Raw genomic sequence first — 20,468 nt, 5'->3', positions numbered from 1 at the left:
ACGTTTGACAATGTATATGATAGATACATATTTTAGTTATTTTAATGTGTGAACATGGCATGCAATGAACTGGTTTGACGTGGATAAGTAAGCACCTGAAGATGGCATTATTATGCTGAAACATGTAGTGCGAGGGAGAGAAGGAGATAAATGAGTGTATGCACTGCAAGACGAATTAAATAAATCATGGACTTAAATCAGTGCAACAGGACGCTAAAATATAGCATAGTATTTTGTTTAGTATGATTAATATTAAGGAATAAAGTATGTACTGTGGATTCCTTTCCAGATATCCTACATCTGAATGCAGCTTGCTCTGCTAAGGGCCTATGTACACAGATTCATATGCCAGACTCTGATATAGACATGACTTTGTTGCTGCAGACCAGCTTTTGTCCATTAGCTGTGATCGTTGATGTGCAGTGTGAATGGAGCAGCCAGCTGCTGCAAACGGTACTTAGAATAATGGCTTTATAGTTAAAGAACACATTGCTGTTATGCGGAGTTATAATAAAAGCCAAGACAGGGTAGTAGATTGAACTCATTGAAAGCATTTGAACTTTTATTATCGCTTTGAAGTCAGGAATTGGTCTGAATAATATATAAGGATTCAGTTTCTACCTCATAGAAAACACTGCATCTCAGAAAGACTAATTGGTTAATGCTGTTTATTTTGAGAATCATATAGAACACATAAATATACTGTGTTGGCAAAAGTTATGTTTTTTTAACGTTGAAGTAGATGGTATGTATAGTTACCAGTCTGCTTTAAACGGTTAAGTTACTCAGATCATCCCCAGATTTTCCTAACATAACACAGTTGTTTTCCTTGGAAAAAAGGATATTTACAAAAAAAAATAACATTTTTAAGTATTAAGTATTATTAAGTGTGCTAGTACAAGAGTCCTGTGACTTTGAGCTTCGGCCTTTGAACTCGTGTGTCTTATGACACCCAGTAGTCTGCCAGGAGTGTACCAATGTTCATTGCCCCCATCTGACTACCTGACAGCACAGCAAGAACACAGAAGCCTACAGTATGATTGTGTGTGGCAGTGCATGGGAGAAGGACGTAGGATATGTAGTATGTTAAAGTGTATGTTGGCCGCGCCATAGCTCAAGCGGTTAGTCGCTGGCTTCCCACCGTGGCGGCCTGGGTTTGATCCCCGGTCTGGTTAAGTGGGATTTGTGGTGAACAAAGTGGCGCTGGGGTGCGTTTTCTCCGAGTACTTCGGTTTCCCCTGCCAATCTTCATTTTACCAAATTCTCCATCATAATCACCCAGGGCAGGCTACAATAGGGCAATCAGTTGCCGCCATGCCAAGTGGACCCAGTTGGACTCCACCCCCCGCTAAGCGAATTAAAAAAAGAGAATTAAGGTGTGTGTTTTCTGCAGGCATCTAGTCAGAAGCTGTTCAGCAGACTGCGCTACTGGTTGCTCCTGTCACCAGAAGAGCTGCCACACTCAGTTCTGGAACCATTATATTTGCCCCTAGACAGCCATGTGACTGTGGCTTACAGAGTGCCTGGAGTAAACCAGACAGTTCTTCAGGATCTGTATCATGTTGGAGTCGGCCGGTCTCTGACTGTCACCCCTCCTCGCTACTGGAACCCAGAACTACAGCTTCCTGCAGGACCCAAGCGAACCGACTATGGAGAGATCACTATTCCAACTGTTACTGTGGTATGCTGCATAAACTTCTGGTAATTGCAGTTGTTATGATATTGAGGGATGTCAGTGTACTTCAGTCTGAATTATGGATATCAATTGCACTTAGAGCAAGTGCAGATGTGTGAAGTGTATATATGCATTGTCTGAAAGATCTCTGAAGTAGGCAACATTTTGGAAAAAAATTGTTCTCTTTCTTCGACTATGGTATGGCGATTTTGGTTTGTATCATATTTTGAAAATAGAGTCTAGGAATTTTCTGATGATTACTGCATGACTGTCTGAAGATGATGCAATGCCAGATATATTTGAGACACACTTTAATTAACAACATGGATCAGATTCCTTCTTGCTTGCTTGTCTGTGGTTTATTGTGTGATACTGTTGGGAATACAGCACTGAATGGTAGGTTGACTGGTGGATAATGAATTGGAAAGACATGGAAGGAAAAAGTCTTGGCCTGATCAAGGTACTACCGTAACATTTGCATGGAGGGACTGATGAAAAGCACAGAAATCTTCGATAAGGAGGACAGCTGGTGTCCCTGAACTGGGCACTTAGCAAACACAAGTATGGGGTGTTACTGCTGTACCAATTTGTTCGGTCTGAGTTACTCTTTCATAATTCTGTCATGGTCAGTGGGTACTGAGATTTTTCAGACTGCAGTGATTGGACCTCCCCCCCACACACACACACACACACACACGAAGCAATTATGTCTGACTAAAACAATATCTGTTATTTCATTTACAGCTGGCAGAAGGCACATGGAGAAATTTCCTGGACTTGCAGTACAGACATATCAACTCAGACAGCAAGGTGCATTTTGTGCTTATGAGTCACATTGCTACAATGCTGAATTTTAGGTAACATATAATCTTGTCACGCCAAATTTACTGGACAGAGGCCCTTCAAAATGTGTGAATTTTCCATTTTATGATTCCAATCCCTGAGAGAGTTATATTTATTTATCTTCTTTATATTCTTGCCATGAGGTGAGACCAAATTCTTGCTACTGTCACAAGAGCTAAATATGGACACCTGCCCATTCTATCAGACTGTTTGTTATGAATTGTATGGGAAATAACTGGGTCTGTGAACTTTTCAGAAGAGGGTGGAGGGAGTGTTGGTATGTTGCTAGAACAAGAGCCACCTTCAGGTCAAGCAGTGAGATTCACCTGAAAGCTCCTGCAGCGATTCAGAGTATAAGCAGGTCCCTTGTGCCAGTTCTGAATAACAGATGAATATGGAGCACTGAGGGAATTATAATTGGAAAAGGAAACCAAAATGCTAGGACAGAAACCTGTCCCAATGTCACTTCATGCACCATATATCCAACATTAACTGTCCTGTGATTGAACCCTGGCCTTAATAGTAATTTTTTTTTAAAGTTGCTTAGTGGTGGGTGGAGTCCAGCTGGGTCCACTTGGCACAGTGGCCACTGATTGGCCTATTGTACCTACCCCGGGTGATTACGATGATGGAGAATTTGGTGGAATGAAGATTGGCAGGGGAAACCGAAGTACTTGGAGAAAACCCACCCCAGCGCCACTTTGTCCACTACAAATCCCACTTGACCAGACCTGGGATCGAACACGGGCTGCCGTGGTGGGAAGCCAGCGACTAACTGCTTGAGCTATGGCATGGCCTTATGCCTTGATAGTAAGAACCTGGTGACTGACCACCTGAACTATGGTTTGGCCCTGGGGAAGATATTAAAATGGGATTGATGTTATTATTGATCCTTTGTTTTGCCTCTATTTTGTTGTCCAGACTGAAGTGAGAGATGGGACTAACAGCTCTTAATCATCTGTTTGTCTTTGTGAACATGGTTGAGTGTAATTATATATTGCAGAATGGAACTTTGCCTCACAGACACTTGGGGCTATCCCATAAATGGATCAGAATGTTTCAATGGTGCAGTAGGATTGCTACAGTGTGGTAACTGTGAGATTGGTGCCACTGGGCTTCTTTTTAAAACAGAACGGTTGCCTGCTATTGATTATGCTGGAGAAACAATCCTCTTCAGGTAAGATTATTTGGCTTTCCTCTGAAGCATGAAATTCGTCTTAATAAGTAGTAAACATTCAGTTCCTACCTCATAGGAACACTCTCGCTCCATAATAAGGATCAGGGAGTTGTTTAGGGAACTAATCACTGTTTATTGTTAAGAATCATATAGAACACACAAATACACTGTGAGGGCAGAATGCGGAGTTCAGTTCATACCTCACAGGAAACACATTACGTCTCCGCTACAAAGCCCAACCGGTTAATGCTGTTTAGGGAAACAGTCGCTGTTTATTGTGAGAACCATACGGAACACACAAATACACTGTGTGGGCAGAATGCGGAGTTCAGTTCATACCTCACAGGAAACACATTACGTCTCCGCTACAAAGCCCAACCGGTTAATGCTGTTTAGGGAAACAGTCGCTGTTTATTGTGAGAACCATACGGAACACACAAATACACTGTGGGGGCAGAATGCAGAGTTCAGTCCGTACCTCACAGGAAACCTGTCCACTACAAAGCCCAACCGGTTAATGCTGTTTAGGAAAAAATCGCTGTTTATTGTAAGAACCATACAGAACACATAAACACACTGTGTGAGCAGAATGCAGAGTTTCTTTTTTTAAATGTATTTACTGTTGTGGTTTGAAGGATTGAAGCCTGTGGGTTTTGTTTATTACTTTTGTGGATGTGGTTGGCTGTGTAGGTTCACTTACAGTGATTAGGCAGGCTCACAGAGATGTTATTTATGACATCCACTTCCAGCCAAATTCCGACCAAGTGTCTCAGTGTGATACCACAGAGGTAACATATTTATTCCCTGAATAAAGTATCTTTGAAGGTATATCAGTATTGAGTACTTTGATCTTTACTACATCACCATAAGAAACTAACGCGACTCCATTTTCAATGTATGAAGTGAAACAAAATTGTGATACCGGAAATGTTGTTGAACCTGAGTGTATAAAATTGCCTTCTCTAGGTATGGTGTAAACTCAAAGGTGTTTTGTTTTCAGTTTAGCCATTGTATTACTGGTAGGCAGAGCATAAACATTTTTGGAAGTGGACCAGGAGTATAACATTTTTATTTTATCTCAGTAGTGGTCTGAGCACTAGCAGTGACTGTTTGCTGTACCCCCATGTCAACTCTCAGTACTCAGCTGCCTGGTAGGGCTGAGAAAAGTGTGAAATCAGGATAGCTGTTATCTCTGCTGCCCTCTTAAATAAAAGATTATAGAATCTTAGTCTCACACCAATACCCTTGGTGCATTCTTATGCACCGCAGTGTTTTATTGGATCAGTTGAGAGGATGATGTTTTCATTAGGCTTTGAACACTTCCTTCCAATTCCTTTCTAATTTATCTTTCGTCCGCTCATTCAGCACTGTAGCTTAACTACTGGCAGTGTTGTGAAATTTACCACAAAAGAAATTAAGAATGTTTAGTACTCACCTCCATCTAAAATAAATATTATTCAGGAATAGGGGATTGTATTTCGCACAGTGGGGTCACAGTAAGAGCAGTGCTGTGTCTCTTACAGAGGTCCTGTGTTTTAGGGGAGCCTTCATGTTCCTGAAGCCTTCACTGTCCAGTGTGTCAGTGATATATGAGTTGCCATTCAGCACTTCAGTGTGGATTACTTATACCATAACTGTGGCCATACTGACAGCTGTGTTGGTGTTGACACGACGAATATATCAGCATGTAAATCCATCTTCATCGGACTACTCTGTTGGGTGGGGCGATAGCATTATGGACTCCTTGGCTATTGTTTGCCAGCAAGGTGATTCTGTACTTATATTTTTACTTTTATGGATCCAAGTTTTACAAATTTTTACACTCTGTCTGTGGGACTAGTGGCATTTGGCTTGTAACTTCATTCCCAACCTGCTATACCAAACTGCTCATGATACACACTGGACAGGAGGCTGGGTGGTCCCCAGAGCCAGTGTGGATGCTGTGGAGAAAACTATCTAATCTGTGCTAGGAATTGAACCCTGATTCACCAGGCATCCAGCCTGAGGCCTACTATACGAACTAAATTATCCCGGTTCTATTTCACTTCCTATTGCATTATAATAGTCAGATGGCTTATATTCGTTTATCATAAACATACATCAGAATATTGTATTCACAAATTTGATTGGTCAGTTAATTATCCCTTTGTTATTACAGATGCTTTGCACAGCCCAAAGAACATCTCATCTAGAATCGTTTTCATCTTCATGCTGATCCTCGCTGTGTTTTTTATTACATCCTATTCTGCAACTATTGTATCACTCTTGCAAACTTCAAGTGATGCAATCAACACACTACAGGATCTCATGAAGAGTCGTCTGAAACTCAGCATGATTGATATTTTTGTAAATGTAAGTTCTGCATTTTTATATGATTCATTCATGCAATCATTTCAGTAGTTTCTATTTTATATCTGCATTTATCTTTCAGGAAACAACAGATCCTGAAGTGACGAGGGTATTTAAAGAGAAGTTATACACTCAACCGTTTCGAGAAGCATTTACTTCTGAAACTGTTGGAATGGAGAAAATACGAAGAGGATTATATGCTTTCCATGGACTTGCAGGAGCATATAAATTTATCAGCGATACATACAAAGATCATGAGAAATGCAGATTTAAAGAGATACGAATGTTTTCATCTCTGCATCTCTCATTTACTGCAAGGAAGGGCTCACCTTACATTCCACATATTAAGGAAAGGTAGGGAGAAATAAAGAAAATTGCTGAAATACATTTATGTTAAAGATTATTTAGTGACAATAAGGGTGGCTGGCATGTAAGGCTGACAACCTCACTGCCGTCTGTGAGCCAACTGTCTAGAAAATGTGGGAGCTTCGACATTTCACAACCTTGTGGGTCTCCACAGCCTGTTACAGCGATAGCTTTACATTTTTATTGTCATGCATTAATGACTAGATTTGGGGTTTGGATTGATAATTGGATTTATTGAACAATTATAACTCACAACTACAGGTAACTATAACAGTTTTACGGTTCTACACACTCAGAAAATCTCTGTACTTTAGCACACGTAAAGTCTTCTATGTCTTCACTGGTCGTTACCTGGTAACAGTTCCCAATAATGGAGATTCTTCTACTCTTCTGCTTACATCATTGGCGGCTGAGCACCATCTCATGACTGACTCAACTGCAATTCATGGCTTCATAGCCATTACTGTCTACTCACTGGTTGTCTGGCTGTCACTCGCTATCCGTGGCTTTCATCTGACTGACTGTCTGTTAAATTGCTTCTGGCCCTCAGGACTCTTAACCATATTTTATTGTGTGAGGGCTCTGGGAGACTTCAGACCCAGGACCTAACGCAGCTCTCAGCTGTCAGAATTAGAGTCAGATTTACTTTATGACTAGTAGTTTACAGGCAGTCATTTCATCTTGGTGACCAGCCCTTTGAGGCTTATAACCAGAGATTTTTCTTTTCAACTGAACTTTTGTGGTCATAGTCCATATGTAACATCCTCTCTGATGAGAGAATGGGTTTGTCTCTTATGAATATGATTAGCCTTTGTCAAGTGTACATATCGCACATGTACAGTATAGTATATTATTGAAAATTCTTGCTTTTGCACTGTGTATAAGTCCTCTGTCAGTCCAGGCTTTGCAACGCAGATGATGCCTATCCTAATCTCCTTAAACTTATTTATGGTGGTTAAACTATCAAATACCAAATATTAATAAATTCAGTCAAAATATTGTGGCACCTGTAAGGGACGAATCTGTACATACCTACATATTTACATAGATTGCATTCCAAAACCACCTTTTTTGTGTATCTGGGGGAGGAGGGTTGAAAACACATAAATCCGTCAAACTCTTACAATAAATTTTTTGTAGTGACAGTTTCATATAATATATTTTGTATACAAGAATATGGAAGAATACTAGTCTTGGAGCTATCTTTCAGGCAGATTTATTGAAATATTGAGCAAGAAATATAGTGAGGTGTCATTCTGATTTAGCGGAAGTACAGAAGGTGAGACGGGATGAGAGTGGCACCAGCACACAATGATATGTTTTGAAATGGAAGTAGGAATGAGGATCATCACTTACAGATGGTATTTATTATACACAAGGAAATCAGATCAGCAGTTAAGAGGGCATAGTTTTGTCAATGGTAGAGTGTTATGTGTAATTCTAAGAGGTTGCTTGTGTTNCTGAAAGGGACCAGGTTCGAGTCCGTGGATGCAGTGAAAGCAAAAGCGACGCAACTCTTGAAGAGCATAACACAAGATGACCTGCAGCACTGCTTCCAACAGTGGAAAATTCGCATGGAGCGGTGTAGGGATCGGGGAGGGGACTACATTGAAGGGGATAACATTTCGACTGTCTGATTTTTTTTTAATAAAGGGTTAGAGCATGAATCCGGTTTCTTTATTGCCACACCTTGTACTCATGGTCAACGTTGTTTTGTAGGTCTTATGACAATGTGTAGAGCTGTTGTCGAACCACATGAGAAATGTCCTGTTCTGAACATTCAATGTTTCAGGACTTGCTGGTTGCGAGAGGTTGGTCTGATTGATCGTGAAGGCAAACGTTGGTTCTACCATAAACCTAAGTGTGAGACAGCAGGACAAAACTTCGTCAGTGTAGGCATTCAGGAATTTTACCCTGCACTTGTGGTACTGGCATATGGTATTATTGGTTCTGTTGGGGTTTTAGTAATGGAGGTACTATTCTCCAAGAGGAAACAAATAAATTGTGCTTTAGATTCTACCAGCGATGTCACAGTCATTCACAGGGCTGGGGAATAAGCAGCTAGACCACTGTGGTGTGTAAAGGTTTGAAGCTTTCATCGCAAGTACATAAATACAATGAAGCTTTCTTGGGCAATAATTTAGTACTGTATCCCCTAGTAAATTTTCATTTGATATTCATGAAATTTATGAAAATATTTCATCACAAAAGTTATTGTTTACATCATAATTTTTCTTGGGGCACGAACATTTATAATAATAATATTATACCATTAACACATTTGGGACCAAAATATTGAAGCTCCCCTGTAAAGTTAAACATATGTGGCACAAAATTTAAAGTAATATTGAAGGAAAATCTGTAACTCACACCTTGTACTGTTTTCAAGAATTTAATTATAAGTGATTAACAGATGATAATCATGTGTCTGATTTTAAACAGTGTGTATATGTGAAGATTCTTATGTTGGATAGTGAACTAAATGTGTGGGACTTATATATATTCTAATTGATTTAGTAGTTTATTTCACTAATAAGACATAATGAGCATGGTGTAATTGTACCTGTTGCAAAGTGTGTTGCATAATAAGAAATGATTAATAATGTAATAATATATGTGATTATGGCTATGGCAATTTATTTTCTTCTTGGTATATATTCTGTAACAGTATTGCATTTGTAATTTTTTTAATGTATCCTGACTGGGTTTATATCCTCCCTACTGGGATCTATAGAATATGTTTATGTGTATATTTCATTTCATTTCATTTCATTTTATTTTCCATATATATCCATACAGGTTAACAAACCAGGACGTGGAAGTGGTCCTTTTGAATACAGATACATCAACATGCATATACAAAATTGCACGAGTCAATCAAACAAAGTCACTTACATCAATCTATAAATATAAATAATATTATAAGATAAAAGAATTGAATAAGATTTCAGTTAATGGACATACTTAAAAAATAACTTATTATAAAACTTGTATTTACACCATTTCATATAAAATACCTATATTAACTAAATCAAATACAGTCACAAAATTACACACCTATGACCCATTATGTTTATAATATCATCATCATCATATTTAACTCCCATAGATCCATACAATATATATTTCAAAACACATTTAAAACTATTAAAATTCTAATTTCTATATTCAAATTCATTAATTCAATCCAATAGTTGCTCCTAATGTCTTAAATAGGACTGCTGCAGATTTCTAGACTAAAAGTATATTACAATTGTTAAGCTATAATACGTTTAACCAGTTGATAGTATTCTTTCATAGAATAAAAAGAATGATGAAGTAAAAATCTCTTCAGTGCTCTCTTAAAATTTAGCATGTCAGAAATCAACCCTTTTAAAGCTTGAGGTAAATGATTAAAGGCTTTAATACCTGCTAATATGCACCCTTACTGTATTTTGTTAAGTTTACAGAAGGTAAATAGAGATTATTAAGAGATCTGGTTTTATACTTGTGAATCTCATTAATAGAATTGAAAAGATGGATATTATTAATTGTAAATAAAATTAATGAGTATATGAATTGAGAATAGAATGTCATTATTTCAAGCTTCTCAAATAAATGTCTACAAGACACTTGAATCAGAATTCGTGATAATTCTAATAGCCTTCTTTTGTAGTATAAAAACATTGCCAGCACAGGAAACGCCACCCCAGAAAATTATGCCATAGCTTAAGATCAAATGTATGTGGGCAAAATAAATTGACTTTAATGAATCTAATGGAATAAAATGCTTTATATTTCTCAATGCGTAACATGACCTTGAAATTGTATTGATAACGTAGTCAATATGTTGTTTCCATCAATGATTAAACCTAAAAATTTTGTTTCTGACACCTTAATTAATTTAATTTGATCATCTACAATTTTGGAAGTAATGTTATAATAATTCATGGAACGAAATTCAACATATTGAGATTTGTTAAGATTCAAAGTGAGCAAATTAGCATTAAACCATGCATCAATGTCTTTAAGAGTTTGATTAAGATTAGTTTCAAAATCTAGCTTGTTTGTGTCAGTTACTACAATATTTGTGTCATCTGCAAAAAGTACTATATTATTGTTTCTGTTGATTATTGAAGGTAAGTCATTAATATAAAGTAAGAAAAAAGCGGACCAAGGATTGATCCTTGAGGAACACCGCACTTAATTACTTCCCATTCAGAAGAGCTTCTGCAGTCAAATCTGTTACCTATTACAACTTTTTGATATCTGTCCGTTAGATACCGTTTAAAATTTTCCTTCTATTCCATAAAATATTAACACGTCAAATAATTGCGATTGACACAGTCAAACGCTTTCTGAAGATCACAAAATATACCTCCAACCATTAACTTATTATTCATAGCGTGTAGGATGCTATCTATCAATGAAAAGGCCACCTGCTCGGTCAAAGAATGAGACCTGAAACCATATTGTTCTTGGGCCAACATATTATTTGTCTCGATATGCTGAATGAGTCTTGCATACATAAGTTTCTCGATTATCTTAGAAAAGGAAGTTAGCAGTGATATAGGTCTGTAGTTAGCAACGTTTTGAGTTTCCCTTTTTTTAAATAGTGGTCTGATTACAGCAAATTTCAATCTATCAGGGAAAACAGATGTACTAAGAATTGCATTACAAATGTAAGTCAATGGGGAAATTATAAATGAAAGGCTTACTTTTAAAATTCTATTAGAAATTTCATCGTATCCATTCGAGTTCTTCGTCTTTAATGATTTAATAATTCTTGTGATTTCCTGAGTGGAAGCATATTGCTATTTCATTTTGGTGTAAGGTCCACTAAATGAGTTTACTAAGTAATCTATTGGAGTGGGTAGTTCTTGATTTCAATATATATTCTTGTTTGGAATGATTGAATCGGCTATAGATGGGAAGAACTTATTAAAGACATTTTCAATTTTGTTCTGATTCTTTATTGATTTGTTATCTACCATTATAGAGTGAATACAGTTATCCTTTTTTGTTTTCCCTTTTTCCTCATTTATAATTTGCCGTGTGCTTTTCATTTTATTATTGGATTTGGAAATAATTCTATTGTAATATAATTTCTTGGCGGCAATAATCACTTTTGATAATACTTTACAATATAATCTATAGTATATTTTAAGATTTAAATCTTCAATTCCTGCTTAGCAATAAGAGAACTCTCTTTCTTTTGCATGAAATCCTAATCTCCCTTGTGTAATCCATTTGTTGTTATAAACATTATGCTTGACTTCTTTTTTGGAAAGCAGGTATATAAATATCTTAGATACATATTATGAAAATTGTTAAGCACAGTATTAACATTATTATTCTTAAAGATGTTTCCCCAGTGTTCCCAACTTAATAACTTTTGAAAATCTTCAATATGATTCTTGTTGATATTTCTTATAAAAGTAGGGCCAGAAACACCATTAGGCACAGTAACATTCATGAAAGTAACAAGCTGCACATCGTGATCAGATAGCCCATTAATACATGGCCTAATGCTATAGCTATGTCTGTTATCAATAAATATATTATCTATTAGCGAAGCTGACATATTAATAATTATTGTAGGAAACTTAACAGCATCCTTAAGGTTATAAGTACTTAACAAGGCCTGAAGTTTAGTCTTTACAACTTCATGTCAGTAAAACACTCTCCTTTATGCATTACTCCTGTTCCAAGTTCTATTATGACAAAGAAAAGTCCTTGTTCCCCTTTTGCGTGATAAAATATACTCTCATATTTATTACTACCTGTTTCCCTATTATATCCAAATTGTACTTTGTTATTAATGTTTAATGGTGTGTAGTGCACTTCTCATGAAAGGCACTTTAGGAATTCCAATGTTGCATTTGCTTTGTTTAGAGACATATTATGCCATTTGTTATAAACTGCCCTACGGCACTGATTTGTGGAACCGTGGGTTAGGCTATTAACATAGAATTGTCTGGAGAAACATGCCTGTGGTGGGCGTTCGCTGTGCCAGGGTGTAGGCCGAAAGAATGATTTGTGATATCAGTGGAGATGTTCCATGGGGAGTGGGGGTTCAGTGATCACATGACAGTATAAATTGAAAGGGAGACGAATATTATATATTCAGAAACGGATAATACAATTTGTTATTTTAGTGTAATAGGTTATGATGTCCGTTGAAGAGCAATACTAAGAATATATTTTGTTTTTCGCGCCGTACGACAATTACCTCTGGTTGCCACCAAAGAGTTATGTGTCGGAGGAAATTGTAGCATTTCAAGCCGAAAGATTTGTTCGGGTCATTCCTTTTTCGGGATGAACGGAGTGAATATGTCAGAATATGTACACTGTATGATAATATATGTATGTCGTTCAGTGTGCCACTGAAATGTAATTTTTTTAGGGACACGTGAAATGACATTCAGTACAAGACAAACTCAAGTCCATTTGTTTACATGTTGGTATACATGTAGGATGCAGACATCTGTCGGAAACGAGTTCAGTTAGTCAGTGTAGTGGAAGTCGTGTACGGAAGAAGGTTGAGTGATGGCGTCAACGGTAACACAGTTCCCGCCTCCGACATATTCATCGTCCTACTTCCTGAGGAATGTTATTAAGGAGGTAAGGAAACTAAATTATGTTTCTTTACGTTTCTGTCTTATTCCTTGTAATCCGATTTTGGTGGGAGCCATGTGACATGCGGCAGTCCGAAGCAAATGTCATTGTGTCATCAAAGGGTTAAAATCCCGTGGTTTGTCGAGATGGAGCGTTGTTCGGCATTCTTTTTTGTGCCGTGTTATTAGGAAGGTTTGTTCTGAGGATCTGTTAGTTATGCACTCTTAGTTTGATTGTAGCCCAGAGACGGTGTGAAGACAGACATGCTCCCAGCTTCGTGTGAATGCACTTTTGTGTTGGATGTTTGTTTACTCGGAGGGGTTAGAGTTAAGGCGATTAACTCATGAACTTCTAAATGCCAGGACAAGAACAATATTGCTGTATTTTTTATTGTTTATTGGCATTCACGTTAAATTTTGTTGATTTGTTCGCCGCCTTTATGTTGCAATTAGATTGCGATAACAATTTTACAGTTTTTATTTTCTACTTGAAGCACCATTTCAATGCCGTATTGACATGAAAGTGAGGAAAGCGTGCATGAATGCTGAAGTTATGTCTGCCGCTGTTGTGTGAGTGAAATGGTGTTTCAGGATAGGAGGAAGCGGGCTGACACGGTGGCTTGAATAAGTGTCCTGCTTCTCGGTAGTGTCATAGTTACGGTAAGAAGACTGAGGATACGACGAGACTGTATTTTACTTTTCTATTCATGGTTGTGTTCTTACCTTACATACAGAGCTTTAATTTTTTATTTGATGCCCCATCCCCATTTGGTAACATTGGTATTAATATTATTTGAAATTAACACCGGTTTCATGCCCTAAGGGGCAGTGGGTCCTTGATGTAGGCTTTAGTGATTTTTCGCACAAAATTGCAAACCATGTTATTTGCACACATACTTGGGCCTCAGACCTAAACAGACAGAAGGACAGGGAAAATTACATGATGAGGAACCTCGTAATTTGAATCTGCTCTCCCTCAAATATTCTTAGGGTGTTCAAATGTAGGAGGATGAGATGGACGGTATGTAGCATGCATGGGAGATGTAAGAAAAGCATACAGAGTTTTGGTTTACAAACTTGTTGAGAAAAGGCCACTTGGAAGAAATAGGCATAGATGGGAGGAGAGTAATTAAGTGGATATTAAAGGGGAGATTGTGGATTTAATTGATTTGCCTTGTGATTGGGAAGAGTGGTGGGCTGTTGTGAACACGGTACTGAACCTTTGGGTTGCATAAAGGAGGGGAAGGATTTCTTGTTTAACTGAGCAACTGTTAGCTTCTCAAGGACTACTGCACTGAGTTGTTGCGTAATTTATGTTACAAATCAGTCAGTGGCTTAAGGAGCCGAATGCAGAACGTAAACAGTCCTTTTCTTATCCGTCATTCATTTCCAGAAGTACTTGCAATTTAAATTGGCTGACACAGTGGGCTGTATTCAGTAGTGTTTGTCAGTCTGCATCGAAACTGACATAAAGCCGCCATATTGCTGTATTCACGCAGGAAGGAGAACTATGATCTTCCGGAATGTGACGTCATGAAATTTGGTATGTGGGTACTAGCGTCTTGAAGGAACCTACCGCTAGGTCAGTTCTACAATGGAGGCGGAATTGGTACAGCTCTACCAAACTATATGGCGTCACGTCCAAAGTGACCAATGTCACAACTTCAGATTTCAGATGTAACACACATTTCGCGAAAATCACGTGAACTGTGCACCAACATGCCGCCCCAGGAACGTCCATGGGGCCATTTGCTTTGCATTTCGTTCCTGGACCTTCATGAGCGCTGACTACTGCACACACTTCGTCCTTGAACCACTGTCACGTTCATAAGATGAGGAATTCAGGAAGAGTATACATTTGCTTGAGGTGTCAGCAAGTCGGCTCGGACGGTACTTACTTATTTATGGAACTGAGCTCTTCTTGAGGAGAAGCCAAATCTGGAGCTACTCAAGAATTTTCCAGCATTTTATGGAACCCGAATGTTCATTACCATGTTTACAAGAGTCCTCCACTGGTCCATATACTGAGCCAGATCAATCCAATCCACATAATCCCATCCTATCTCCCTAAGATCCATTTTAATATTGTCCACCCACCTACGCCTTGGCCTTCCCAGTGATTCCTTTCATTCTGGCTTTCCCACCAATATCCCATATGCATTCCTTTTCTCCCCAATTCGTGCTACCATGCCCTGCCCACCCCATCCTCCTTGACTTGATCATTCTAATTATATTTGGAGAAGAGTACAAGTTATGAAGCTCCTCATTATGCATTTTTCTCCAACATCCTGCCACTTCATCTCTCTTCGGTCCAAATATTCTCCTTAACACCCTGTTCTCAAACAACCGCAGTCTATGTTCCTCTCTTAATGTCAGAGACCAAGTTTCACACCCATACAGAACCACAGGAAAAATTACAGTTTTTTCTGTTCTAATTTTTATGTTTTTGGACAGCAGACGAGAAGACAAAAGGTTCTGGACTGAATGGTAGCAAACATTACCCGAGTTCAGTCTCCTGGGCTCGGACGTTAGCGCGTCTCATCTGTACGTCGGTACAATCACCGGACAGTTCAAATCCCTGCCAGGACACAGCCTAATTTGACTGAAGTTTACGTGATTTACCTCAGGCTCTCTATGATAGTACTGTAAATAAAACTGCGATCGTATCCAGTCACATCCTCCGAGGCTATGGTCTGTGCTACTGACGGCGTTCTTAAAGAAACTACAGCCGAACAGCGTCTAATCTGGTAGGTGGGTAACACGTTTAGAGCATACAGCCTCCACCCACCAGACTTCACGGTCGGTCAGGTAAATTGCTGCTGGCCCTCGCCACCACAGTCAATTCTGGTTTCGGTCCCCTTTGTCACCCATGACCATGCTTNGCTTTATTTCTATTTACTTTTCTGGGTTTCTTTATGGTTGTATTTAGGGCTGCGGGGCCTCCAACGTCCATAACCCTCTTAATGCCTAGGGGGTCCAATCTAATGACCTTGGACTTCACCATGCTGGCAGCTACGGTTTACTCACCAACACCGAGCGTACCAGGGAAGTGATAATACTATTTGGAACGGGGTATAAGTTAAAAGTTAAAAGGAACTGAACCAAGGACAGTTGCATCATCCGGTGACAGCAGTAACCTCCGACAAGCAGGCAGTTCATCTAAGAGTAATATATGAAAATCCAGTTCGTACCTCACAGGAAACACTCCGTCTCCATAACAAACACCAGCCGGTTATGTTGTTTAGGGAAATATTTTCTGGCTATTGTGAGAATGAAAGGAAGCACGCAAATACACTGTGTGGACTAAATGCAGCCACGTGGCGCATGCTGTTACCACATCACTCTGATGTGCTGGCAGGTTCTCAGGACCTGGCGGCAACAGACGGTACTGTTCACTGCTGACACACTTCGTTCCATGGGATTTATTGTTTATGTAAGTGACTAGATTTATTTCCAAGTATGTCATGTGTCTACTTGTGACCTTTTCCACTCACTGAGGGAGATTATTGTTTTTAAATCATTTGTTCCACTTTTAGAAAAAAAAAAATAGTAAGTTTCTGAGTTACGGTCACGCCATAGCTCAAGCAGTTAGTCGCTGGCTTCCCACCGCGGCGGCCCGGGTTCGATCCCGGGTCTGGTCAAGTGGGATTTGTGGTGGGCAAAATGGCGCTGGGGCGGGTTTTCTCCGAGTACTTCGGTTTCCCCTGCCAATCTTCATTCCACAAAATTCTCCACCATCATAATCACCCGGGGCAGGCTACAATAGGCCAATCAATGGCCGCCCTGCCGAGTGGACCCAGTTGAACTACACCTCGCACTAAGAGAATTAAAAGAAGTTTCTAAGTTTCTGCACGAGTGTCAGTGTGGTTTTGTTGGACTTGAGGTTCTCACAGCAGTGACACTGAAGAGCACTGGCCATTGGGATATGATACCGTGTAGTCCGGTAAAGAATCTGATTAAAATTAGAACTGGAACGAACCATCATTATTAAGCTTGATGTTCAGCTCATCGACCGCTTCTATGGTCTAGCAGTCAGAGTTCCTGGCTACAGATCCAGAGGTCCGGGTTAGATTCCCGTCGCTACCATATTTTTTTTTCTGAGAAGTAATTGGTCTGGAACGGGCTCAACTCAGCCCCGTGATGATAATTTCGGAGCTGTTTCAAGGAAATAGCAGCTCCGGTCTAGAAACCGAAATTAACGGCCGTGGGAATTTGTTGCGCTGCCCACTTGATACCCTCTATCCGCTAAAGTTGGCACTAACTTCGCCGACAAGCCGCGGTGGCTCGGTCGGTATAGTTCGCTTGCGGACTAAAACCACGGAGTTTGTTGTTTATTGTTTTTTTTTGTTAGTTCCTGTGATGTCACCAAGTGTGAGCTGTTACAGGGTGCGGACAGCTAGTACCTTACGCAGGCGGGTAAAGAAAGTAGTCGATTGCGGTGGTTTACGTGAGAATGGCCCTGTGGATACTTCATTATTCCAAAAAGGTAAAATATCAGTTTTGTTAATCACATTGGTGGCACTGTCTAAGGTGCGTACCGTCTTCGGTCCCCCCAACACTGGGATCGTGGGTTCTAATCCCTCTCGGGTCATGCATATATGTGTTGCGACGGGCTTATCTGAAAATCAGTAGTCTGACAAGCTGACTGTGAATTGGAACAGATCACAGGGCTAAGTGAAAGCAATAGCAGCTGGATTTTTGAGGAACTGAAGTTTCATATGTTGTGGACTTGTGAATTATGCCACTGTGTAGCCTGACATGTGGTTCTCGGTGTTTCCGAGGAAGGTACAGTCGCCGTCTTCACGGGCTTTGGTTTCCCGTGCGTGTCGAAGTACTCTGCCTCTTGTCTTGGAGTAGATGCCATATTCAGGGCGTGCGGTTTCTCATTGGCGGGATCTGTCTTCCTTTCCAGTCCAGGCTTCTGGTTGGCTACTCCTGTCCTCCCAGTTCTGTAGAACCTGGTACTGTCCCAACTTGACTCAGTTCTTCCTTGAAAATGGAGGCAGTTGGTAACCGCATAGCAGACTGCTTGGTGTCATAACGCAGAATGCCGCAGTATGGATACTCAGTTCTGTCAGAGTTATTCAGAGCACTGTGCTAATGTTAAACACAGCTGTACCAACGCAGGCTGTTGAATGAAATACGAGTAGCAGGTGCTACTAACAGTAATAATAATGTTTTGTACACTATGAGACATTTGTATGGAACGAAATCCATCGATATGAGTAAAACTTTGAAACATGGGAACTGTGGTCAACAGGTTTCAACGTGTTTTCTGTTATTAAACCCTTAAAGCCAGCTGGTAACTATATGTACCACCTACATCAGTATTAAGGGATTATTCATTTTGTTCATGAATTGTATTTATGTGTTCCGTATGGTTCTCACAATAAACAGCGATTATTTCCCTAAACACTATTAACCGGTTGGGCTTTGTAGCTGAGACGTAATGTGTTCCTGTGAGGTACGAACTGAACTCAGCATTCTGCCCACACAGTGTATTTATGTGTTCCGTATGGTTCTCACAGTAAACAGCGATTATTTCTCTAAACAGCATTAACCGGTTGGTTTGTCTCTGTATGTTTCCTGTGAGGTAGGACTCGTATTGTTACATACAGGGTGTTTCACGACTTCAGGGCATAACTGCAGGAGGTGATTTCCTAGGTCTTTGTGATCAAAAAAGTTCATATAAACATGTGTCCGATTTTGGACGGTTACGGAATAGACGGTAACGATTACTGACAATAAACGGAACAAAATAATAAACCAGCATAATACATGATACATTTACAATATGAATGTAAAGTTAACTTCGTGAAATTATCTTTAATTTGAATTTATTGGTGCTTAAAGCGGATTTTCGAAAAAGCCACCGCTGGCCGCAACACAGGCTGCCGCTCGGTTGTGAACCGCGCCGGACATACCAACCCACCCCGCCCTAGGTAGCTCTCAAGTTTCGAGATAACGAGAACGCTCTATCTGTAGCTGGCTAAAAATAGCCACCCGCCAGCTGACAGACGCGGTTCACACGAGGGCGTGTACGGGAATGAAAAAACGGTCTAACTCCGTAACCGTCCAAAATCTGACACATGTTTATATGAACTTTTTTAATCACAAAGACCTAGGAAATCACCTCCTGCAGTTATGCCCTAAAGTCATGAAACACCCTGTATATTACTAGTGGAAGAGACCCTCTTTCCCCTCGTAATAGAAGCCTGTTCAGATTAAAAGGGGTATCATTTCTTTCGAAATTTGCTATCCCGTTTCTACTCTTATCTTGTTCTTGAGCACTAGTGACGGATAATTATGGTGGATTTCGAATGTTTTGTAGCCGTGATAGAACAGATAAGAGCCAAGATGGAAGCCCATCCGGAATGGATGGAGGCCAATATGAATGCCTGCCGAGAAGAGGGAGGAAACTCTGAGAGAAGTAGTGGCCGTCACGGAGCGCAGGGAAGTCCCGAAAGACGAGGTCGCAGTGAAGGCTGTTGGAGTGCTGGAGGTCCGGCGCCGCCGACAGTTGAGGAAAGGGACACAAGGCGATGCTATGTCCCGGCAGATGTTGCCCTTTGTGCCGTTCCTGCACTGCGCAAGGGACGTGGTTGTAGGGGTTCTGACAGGACACCCGGCAGCGGTGTCAGAGGCCCTCGAAAAACTCTTGGATTAGAGGTTAATTATATTGCATCGTTGTCCTTCAAATGACACGTTTCGAACACCGAGCTGCCACGTGTGTGTGTGGCCTACAGAGTCAGGTAACGTACGTGTGTAGTCAGTGACCACGCATTGTTTTTATATAGACTTCTCACAGTTGTGACTTGATCGTGGAATCTTTAAAACTTAGAACACTTTCTCCAGACGGCAGCATCTTCAATGTTTTTAAGGACAGAAACAGGCTGACTCTTCCATGGACACTGTCAGTCCTTGTGCACCCGCTCAGTTAATTAGAGACTGCCAAAGCTGATAACAGTAGGCATATATCTGTGTTTGTTTTAATTTTTTAATAGGAATATGATTTCTATTAATTTATAATCTTTCTTAACTTGTTTTTTATGTTTCACATTTCTTTATATCAATTGCTCATTTTAGTGCTTTTCTGTCTGGAAAGACCAAGGCGTAGTTGAGTGGACAATATTAAAATGGATCTTAGAGAGATAGGATGGGACAGTATGGGTTGGATTGATCTGGCTCAGGATAGGAACCAGTGGAGGGCTGCTGTGAACACGGTAATGAACCTTCGGGTTCCATAAACTGCTGGGAAGTTCTTGAATAGCTGCAGAATTGACGGCTCCTCCAGGAGGGCTCAGCTCCATGAGTAAGTAAATAAGTGCTTTTCTGTAATAGGCCAATGGTGTTGGCAAGCGGTCTAACAGAATTCTGTATCATAGTATCCTGTTGCAGTTGGTAATTCAGTCCTTTCCTGGTTGTTGAACTGACTCCACACCGCTACCATCACCGGATATCA

At 39.9% G+C, this 20,468-nt stretch overlaps 2 protein-coding genes across 3 annotated transcripts in view; both read left to right on the top strand.

Moving 5' to 3' along the window:
- LOC111864681 (ionotropic receptor 75a-like) overlaps positions 1 to 9,361 on the top strand; it is a 12,165-nt gene extending 2,804 nt beyond the window's left edge. The window contains exons 3-10 of the mRNA XM_023852105.2: positions 290 to 453; positions 1,394 to 1,681; positions 2,420 to 2,532; positions 3,522 to 3,695; positions 5,235 to 5,461; positions 5,854 to 6,047; positions 6,127 to 6,398; positions 8,203 to 9,361. Of these exons, the coding sequence (XP_023707873.2) occupies positions 290 to 453; positions 1,394 to 1,681; positions 2,420 to 2,532; positions 3,522 to 3,695; positions 5,235 to 5,461; positions 5,854 to 6,047; positions 6,127 to 6,398; positions 8,203 to 8,467 (1,697 nt within the window). The 3' untranslated portion in view covers positions 8,468 to 9,361. The remainder of the gene's footprint in view (positions 1 to 289; positions 454 to 1,393; positions 1,682 to 2,419; positions 2,533 to 3,521; positions 3,696 to 5,234; positions 5,462 to 5,853; positions 6,048 to 6,126; positions 6,399 to 8,202) is intronic.
- Positions 9,362 to 12,895: 3,534 nt separating this feature from the next.
- The window catches only part of LOC111864674 (inositol-trisphosphate 3-kinase homolog), a 155,415-nt gene continuing 147,842 nt past the window's right edge, over positions 12,896 to 20,468 (top strand). For both annotated transcript variants that reach the window (XM_023852090.2, XM_023852086.2), the window contains exon 1: positions 12,896 to 13,013. In XM_023852090.2, coding sequence (XP_023707858.1) covers positions 12,939 to 13,013 — 75 coding nt within the window. In that variant the 5' untranslated portion in view covers positions 12,896 to 12,938. The remainder of the gene's footprint in view (positions 13,014 to 20,468) is intronic.

Source organism: Cryptotermes secundus, unplaced genomic scaffold, assembly GCF_002891405.2.
Source record: "Cryptotermes secundus unplaced genomic scaffold, Csec_1.0 scaffold418, whole genome shotgun sequence".
NCBI classification, from domain to species: domain Eukaryota; kingdom Metazoa; phylum Arthropoda; class Insecta; order Blattodea; family Kalotermitidae; genus Cryptotermes; species Cryptotermes secundus.
This window is presented reverse-complemented; position numbering and strand designations above follow the sequence as displayed.